Here is an 8,208-nt window from a genome sequence, read left to right as displayed (position 1 = left end):
AAAGATAACCTTTTCAACAAATTGTGAGCTAGCAATTGGACATATAGTCAAAAACTGAACCTGATGGGGGCCAGCCCAATGGCTGAGTGGTGAAAGTTCCACATGCTTCAGCAGCCCAGTTCGCCAGTTCGGATCTTGGGCACAGACCTACTCCACTCATCAGCCATGCTGTGGCAGTGTCCACATACAAAATAGAGGAAGACTGGCACAGATGTGAGCTCAGGGCTAATCTTCCTCAGCGAAAAGAGGAGGATTGGCAGCAGTTAGCTCAGGGCTAATCTTCCTCAAAAAAAAAAAAAAGATTTTCATCATCATTAGCTATTAGGGAAACACAAAATAAAATTACAATGAGCTATCACGATACACCTATCAGAATGGCTAAAATAAAAAATAGTAATAACACCAAATGCTGACAAAGATGCAGAAAAATTGGATATATTCATAAATTGCTGATGGGAACATAAAATGTTACAGCCACTCTGCAAAACAATTTGGAAGAGTCTTTCAAAACTAAACATGCACTTACCTTTCGACACAGCAATCACACTCTTGGGCATTTACCCCCAAGAAATGGAAATTTTTGTTCACACAGTAACCTGTAAACAAATATTCACAGCCTAATAGCCAAAACCTGGAAACAACCCTGATGTCTTTCTCGGGTGAATGGTTACAAAACTATGGTCCAATCATACCATACTACTCAGCAATAAAAAGAAAGAAACTATTGACACTCGACATTCCCAACAACTTGGATGACTCTCCAGAGAATGATGCTGAGTGAAAAATGTCAATCCCAAAAGGTTCCATACTATATAATTTCATTTGTATAACATTCTTGAAAAGACAAAATTATAGAAACAGACAACAGATTAGTGGTTGCCAGGCATTAAGGAGGGAGAACCAGATGAAAGTGAGTGTGGTCAAAAAGGGGCAACATGAGGGATCTTTTTGGTGATGGAACTATTCTGTATCTTTTTTAAAAATTTTATTTTTATTTATTTTTTGAGGAAGATTAGCCCTGAGCTAACTGCTACCAATCCTCCACTTTTCGCTGAGGAAGACTGGCCCTGAGCTAACATCTGTGCCCATCTTTCTCTACTTTATATGTGGGACGCCTGCCACAGCATAGTGTGCCGAGCGGTGCCATGTCCACACCTGGGATCCAGGCCAGCGAACCCTGGGCCATGGAAGCGGAATGTGCGCACTTAACCGCTGCACCACCGGGCCAGCCCCACTATTCTGTATCTTGACTGTGGTAGAGGATGCATGAACCTACACATATGATAAAATTGCATGGAACCAATACACACACACACAAGATCAAATAAATTGGGGAAATCTGAACAAGATAGATGGATTGCATCGATATCCTGATTTTAATACCATACTATAGTTTTTTTAAATTTAAAATTTTTTTTTTATTATTTTTTATTTTTTCCTTTTTCTTCCCAAAGCCCCCCGGTACATAGTTGTATATTCCTCATTGTGGGTCCTTCTTGTTGCGGCATGTGGGATGCCACCCTGCAGCGGAGCACGCGAACTTAACCACTCGGCCACGGGGCCAGCTCCTACTATAGTTTTGAAAGATGCTACGCCTGTGGGAAACTGAGTAAAAGGTATATGGGGTTGCTCTGTATTTTTTCTTACAACTGCATGTAAATCTCAAAATAAAAAAGTTTAATTAAAAAATCAATTGCAGTTCTGTATACTAACAACGAACATGTAGAAACCAAAATTAAACACACTTACAGCCACTCCAAAGAAAATGAAATAGATATAACCAACAAAATATGTACAGGGTCACTGACTGAGTACAAAGAAGTAGCCCAAAGGAGTTCTTTTGTGGTGATGAAATATTTTTGTGCTTGATTGTAGTTGTGGTTACACAAACCCTGACATGGAATAAAATTGCTAGAGCTATACATGTGCACATACACAAATTAATGCAGGTTACAAAAATGCTGGCAGCTGAATTAGGCCTGTAGTCTAGTTAATGGTAATGTTCCAATTTCAATTTCCTGGTTTTGATATTATGCTGCATCTATAGAAAATATCACCATTGGGGAAGCTGGGTGAAAGGCACAAGGTCTTTTTTGTACTATTTTCGCAACTTCCTGTGAGTCTATAATTATTTCAAAATAAAATGTTAAAAATAAATGAGATGAGGACAAGGAGAAGTTTCAGAAATGAGTGGAGGAAAAAGGCTCTGGGAATGAATGAGGCTGAATCCAGCCTGGAACAAAGGGCTCCTATGTGGTTTAGGTCTCTATTTCTGTGGCCCCTTCTTTTTCAAATAATTAATTTTTTCATTGTATTATACAAGTAATACTTATAGATATACATATACATAGAGAGTAAGAAGTATGTCTTCCTTCCTACTGCCTTCACCAGAAGTAAAGCGTGGAGTAGTTTGACATATCTGCGCTGGCATTTTTTCATGCATTCATACCCACGCATGGTTATGTTGATAAATCATGATGCCACACAATAATCCAGTGTCTCTGAAACTCGCTTTTTTCCTTGACCATGTAGGAATGACCATTGCTCAATCCGTGTATATGAAGCTGCTGGGTTCCTTAAATAGTTATACAGAAGCCACAGAGATGTTCAGGTGTGACAGTGAACAGGCATTTTGAGAGGGTCTTAATACTCAGCCCAGCCTTCCCTGTGAAAACTGGGATGAGTTCGTGGTAAATCTACTTCTTGCAGACAGCTTTTAAAACTCATGACTATGAGGAAGCGTGAGCATTTCAACAGTCTTGAAAACAAGGTGGAGTTTCGGTTAGATTTGGCTTAGACTAACAAGTTTAGATGCAACAGTGAAAAGGCCTTTATGCCCAGGAGCAAGAAAAAGGCTATGAACCAGAGCAAATGAGACCCTGAGAAGCTCCTGTGCAGCTCGCAGGGCAAACAATGGATGAAGAGGAGTGTTTAGAAATCACTAGGGGGGAGCAAGGAGTTCAGGACATGCCACTCCAAAGTATGCCACCTTAGATATTTTGATTATTTTGAGCTGAAGCCACTTGAAAAAACAGCAAATGCAGGGAGAGGCTTTCTCTGAAATCCCCTTATCTGCCTAAAGACAGATCCTCCAGAAGGAACTTGACCGGCCTAAGTCCCTTCCTTGGAAGTTTCATCAGCCGGGGAAGATAGCCTCTTACTAGAGGAGAGGGGACTGTTAGTGCACACCACCCCAGGCAAACTGGCACAAATCACCGCGCCTTCCATCTGCTCTTCTAAGGACCCGTTCATCTTTTCTGAAAATCATTCTCTCCCCGAAATTGCCTACATCTTCCTTCCTCCTCCCCTTTTAAGATTACAGTATATAAGCTTGCAAATCTCACTGCCTTTCTGAGTGCTCACTGTTTTTTCCCTGTGATGCTCCTGTGCACGTAATATTAAGAATTAATGAATGTGTATCCCTTTTCTCCTGTTAATCTGCCTGTAGTGGGTTTATTGCACAGACTGAAGAGGGGTACTGAACCTAGGAGAGTAGAGGGAAAGTGTTTCAACCCCTACAGGTGAAAGGAAGGACAATGGGGCAATTCACGAATAAAGAAATACACATGAGCAGCAAACACACCAGAAAGGAAAAAACGCGCGTGTGGGTTTGCTGACGCTCCACAGAGTTACCAGAGAAATGAATGCGAATTAGAGAAAGCTACAACGGGTTGGCTGGCCGGGTTTTCTGCGGAGACGCGGGGGAATGGTGTGAACGGCGGAGCGCGCTGTACAGAATCAGCATGGCGGTGCAGACCCCCGGCCCTCCACTCTGCCCTAGAGCGTTCCGCTAGAGCGATCTCTGCGGGTCACCGACTTCCAAACCGCTCAGGCCCTGGGCTCCGCTTGCAGGAGCCCGGGAGGGGACGGCCTCGCGGGTGGGGCTTGCCGTGGGCGTGGCCGTGGGCGGGGCTGTGTCGGCGGCGCCCGGCAAGGGGCTGGGCTCCGCTGGGGGCGGGGCTCCGCCGGCGGCCTCCACTTAGGGAGCCGGCGAGGGGGCGGAGCCGTCCCTGGGCCGCGGAGGAGGGGTGGCGGCTGCGGCGCTGGCTGTGGCCCGAGCCCAGCCGGGGAGCCGGAGGCTGAGGGCGGGCCGGGGCGGGTCGCTCTAGACCTCGCGTCCACCTGCCCGCCCGCTCGCGCTCCGGCCGGTCGGCGGGGCCTGCCCGGGCCCGGGCCCATGGCGGCGTCGGTGGCTCTGACCGCGGCGGCGGCGGCGGCGGCCCTGTCGGGCCTGGCGGTGCGGCTGTCGCGCTCGGTGGCGGCCCGGGGCTCCTATGGCGCCTTCTGCAAGGGGCTCACGCGCACGCTGCTCACCTTCTTCGACCTGGCCTGGCGGCTGCGCATGAACTTCCCCTACTTCTACGTCGTGGCCTCCGTGATGCTCAACGTCCGCCTGCAGGTGCGGATCGAGTGAGCGCCCGCGGCCACAGCGGCCCGGCCCGACCCCCTACCGCCACCGACCCCCTGCGCCAGACCCCGACCCCTAGCCACCGACCCCCTGCGCCAGACCCGAGCTCCAGCCTGGGCCGTCACCAGCCCACACGCGTCGCGGCCGATGACAGATTGCACAGAAACTCGCAAGAGGGGCCCTTTCGGTCGGGCTCGATAAAATTATTTGAGTGCAGCCAACCTGTTGCCTCACATTGGCCGAGGGGGGAGGGGACCAGAAAGAAGCAATTCTGCAGCAGGAGCTCGACTCAGCTGGCCCTGACCACCAAGGTAGGTGACCAGAGGTTGGACTGGCGGGCTGGAGGGAGGCGGTTGCCATGACATCTAGATGTCCAAGTCCCTTGGGGGTTTGGGGGAAGGGACCCCAGGAAGCCCTCCCGCAAAGCTGCGGAGCCGAGCAGGGGCAAGGCAGGGCAGACGCAGGCTCTCTGGATCCCCGTGTCATGATGGCAAGATGGGGGGAGGGGCGGCGGCAGCCTAGGCAGCTCGCATCTGCATCTCGGAGGGTCAGCCCATCACCGACAGAGACCGGGGCGTCCCCTCCAGTCCACAGCCCAGTCCCCACCCCCCTGGGCCCGGAGCAGACCCTAGAGGAGAAAAGATGCTGCCACCCTTCTCCTCCACCCCCTGGGGTAGACCACCTGGAAGGATGGTTGTATTCTTGGCCACACATTCCCCAGGTCTGTCCCCTTCTGGGTCCTCAGGCCCCTGGGGCTCTCTGCAGCTCCTGGTACAGCCCTTTGCAGACTGCCTCCTGCCCTGTCTTTGGGGCCAGGGACCGCTCTCTGCCTGCTCCTGCTGTCCCGGTTGCTCCCCTCCGCCCTCTCTGAGGACCTCCCCCAAAGCCCTGCGTTTGCAGACAGGGAAGAGTGGGAAAGACTCTTCCTCTCTCGCCCTCCCCCTAGGGTCTTGCTGTTCCACCATCTCAGCCATGCTCCCTCCAGCCCTCCCAGGGCCCTCCCGGTGCCACAGAATGCCCTCCGCCAGCCCTGGACGGCCTCCAGCAGCCCACCGTGTACCCAGAGGATCTGGGGAAATGGGAATCTCCTTGAGCAGAGGGCAGCTCTCCGGCTGGGTGGGGAGAGCAGAGGGAGAAGGGGCTTGTAGAGGAATCAACAGTTGGGGAAACAGGGACCTCTCGGGGTGGCGGGCAACTCTCAAGTCTCCCTCTCTTTCTATCTTTCAGGAACTGCTGTGTGTAGGTGGTGACCCGCCCCTTCTCTGGCCTTGTCAAGAGAGTCAAATTGCTGCCCAGGGGCGCCCCTGAACCTAGAGCTGCCTGGGGAGCAGCTGAGGGAAGGGCCTGATGGAGGAGGAGAGGAAGGGCCTTCCAGGCAGAGGCCCTGAAGGGTGAGGTAGCCCAGTGGTCAGGTTCCGGCATGCGGAAGGACAGACCCTGTCATCTGGGCCCTGAGATCTCCCAGCAATACCATGAAGGGGTTCTGTTCTCCCCTACGGATTGGGGAAACTGGGGCTCTGTGGGAGATAGGGATTGTCCCTTGTCACACAGATAAGAAGTGGTGGAGCTGAATCTGCCCTTAGGCCTGCACTCCCCCAGCCCCCCAGGCTTCTCCAAGACCTGGCACAGTGGGATGTGGGAGGGGAGCACAAGGCTCCCAGGGGACCTAGGGGGAGAGAGGTCCAGGGTGGGGAAGGTGTGGAACCAGCTTTCATTGGAGCCGTATGAGAGGTCAGAGGGAAAACCAGGAGGCCAGTCTGAGCTGAGAAGGGCGCAAGAGAGATGAATCCCAGCACCCCCCCCCCCCCCCCCCCCCCGGGGGGCCCGGGGCCCCCCCCCCACCGCCCCCCCCCCCCCCCCCCCCCCGCCCCCCACAGGGAGCCCAGGTCCTCACCCACAGAGCCTGGCCTCCCCAATCCCCACCCCCACCTCAGGCTTGACCAAGGGCTCCACAGCAGTTGGGTGGCACAAGCCTCTGAGTTTGGGTGGAGGGGTGGGGTGGGACATGATGTAACCAGGAGGGGGAAGGGCTAACCCTGGGGTGGGATGGGACATGACCCCATCTCTCTGTCCCCAGTCTCAGCCCAGGATCACACAGGAGAATCTCCTCTGGATGGGCTTGGATTGGTCCTAGAGGCCCTGGGTGTGCTGCTGACTGGCATACCAGGATGGCCAGGGGCAGCCCAGAGGGGCGCCAGGAGAGACCCTGGCCCTCACCACCCACCCCGCTCCCACAGCTGCTCTGACACTGGTTGCTCCAGGCCCATGTACTCAGAGTCCCTGGGACTGAAAACCGCAGCAGCCTGTTCAAGCCCAGAGACAGTGGCCCACTCCCACACCATGTGCCCTCTTCAGCTGCCCAGCAGGAGCCTGAGTCCTGGGTGAAGATCTCCGCCTCTCATCCCAGGGACTGAGGCTGGACCAGAGCCACCATGTGGCCCCCGCAGTTTCGCACAGACGGGGCCTGATGGCTTCCTTCCTTGTGCCAAGTCTCCTGGGAGCCCCCATCCTAGTGGTCCCCTCCACCCCAACTCTGTCCACCCAGGACCACTTCTGGGAGCCTGCCAGCCTGCTGACTCCATCCATCGATCTCCGGGCAGCCTCTGAGAGATGAGAGCAACACGGGGCTGCATGAGAGGAGAGGAGGACGAGGGGCCTCCTTGGGGCTGACACACAGATGTGCCCCTTTCAAGCCCAGGTGTCACCCTCTGGGTGACTCCAGCATCTTTCTGAGCCAGCCAGGCGGGGAGGAGGAAGGCCTGAGAATGGCATGAGGGAGGCTCTTCACTGAACGTGTGTGCGAGTGTGAGTGTGTGCGCGTGTGTGGTGGGGTGGGGTGCTGCTGTGGGGCAGGATGAGCGCACTGGGTGCCTGGCCCTCCCTGGGCAAGCGGCTCAGCTCGACCTACCTGGGGCCTAGGAGGCCACTTCCCCACAGACAGGGCACAGCCTCAGGGGCCCTGGCCTCAGAGACCTCCTCTCCTCAGAGAGCCCCACCCCACAAAGAGGGGCGCAGCAAGTCCAGATGGCTCTGGCTCTGGCTGGCTGGGCTCAGAGGGGTTGGTGGGGGGTGGGTCCTCAGCCTGAGTTCCTGCCCCTGCTTTCCTTACCGTCTGGCCTTGAGTAGTTAGCACGCTTCTGCTCTCCCCCCTTCCCTCCTCCCCTGGGCCCTGGCTGCTCGACGGGCTCTCAGTGCACTTTATTTATTTGCAGCCTGCTTTTCAGGTAGCGGAGCTTCTACAAAATCAAAGACCGACCTGAGTAAGATGACTTTCACTTTTCTGTGTGTGAACTCTGTACTGGCAGCACAATCTGGTCAGAGATAATGGTCTTGTTCCTGCTGTTGTCACATCTTGTTGTCTAAGTAAAAAATAATAAGTCTTTGAGTTCAATAAAATACAATAAAACTGGAGGCCTCCTGTTTCTGGTGTGATGCGGTAGCTTGTAGCTTTGGAGGAGAGAGGGGCGGGTGGTGAGGTCACCCTGCTGATGGCCAGGAGCTACGGAGAGCACCCTCAGAGGGCTGTAGGGGGGTCGGGCTGTGGCGGGGATGTCGGGCCTGTTCAGAGGATGCTCGGAGGCCCGACTTGACCTGGACCACTGTCCCCGTGAGGAGAAGTCAGCAGCATAGGCCTGGCCTGAGAGGTGACAGTTTGTCCCATACAGAACGTTCGTTTGAATAACCTAATACCTAAGTCTTCATTGTAGAGCCTGGTATTAGAAAGCACTTACTTCAGTTCAACCCCGAGGGTGGGCTGGGGGAGGTGAGGTGAAATAGACTGCAGATGGTTTTGTGTCACC

At 53.8% G+C, this 8,208-nt stretch overlaps 1 protein-coding gene across 1 annotated transcript; it reads left to right on the top strand.

Annotated features, from left to right (window-relative positions):
• The first annotated feature begins 4,016 nt into the window (after positions 1-4,016).
• On the top strand, positions 4,017-7,819 carry LOC124245267 (small integral membrane protein 10-like protein 2A). Its single transcript, XM_046672520.1, has 3 exons — positions 4,017-4,719; positions 5,636-5,799; positions 6,486-7,819. The coding sequence occupies exon 1, from the start codon at positions 4,178-4,180 to the stop codon at positions 4,412-4,414; it is 237 nt and encodes a 78-aa protein (XP_046528476.1). The 5' UTR covers positions 4,017-4,177; the 3' UTR covers positions 4,415-4,719; positions 5,636-5,799; positions 6,486-7,819.
• The last annotated feature ends 389 nt before the right edge of the window (positions 7,820-8,208 follow it).

The sequence above is a fragment of the Equus quagga genome, chromosome 10, assembly GCF_021613505.1.
Source record: "Equus quagga isolate Etosha38 chromosome 10, UCLA_HA_Equagga_1.0, whole genome shotgun sequence".
Lineage (NCBI taxonomy): Eukaryota > Metazoa > Chordata > Mammalia > Perissodactyla > Equidae > Equus > Equus quagga.
Note: the sequence above shows the minus strand (reverse complement) of the source record. Positions and strands in the feature narration are given on the sequence as shown.

What these genes read in the sequence shown, in the direction of transcription:
- LOC124245267 (XM_046672520.1), top strand. Translation starts at nt 4,178, where the DNA reads ATGGCGGCGTCGGTGGCTCTGACCGCGGCGGCGGCGGCGGCGGCCCTG.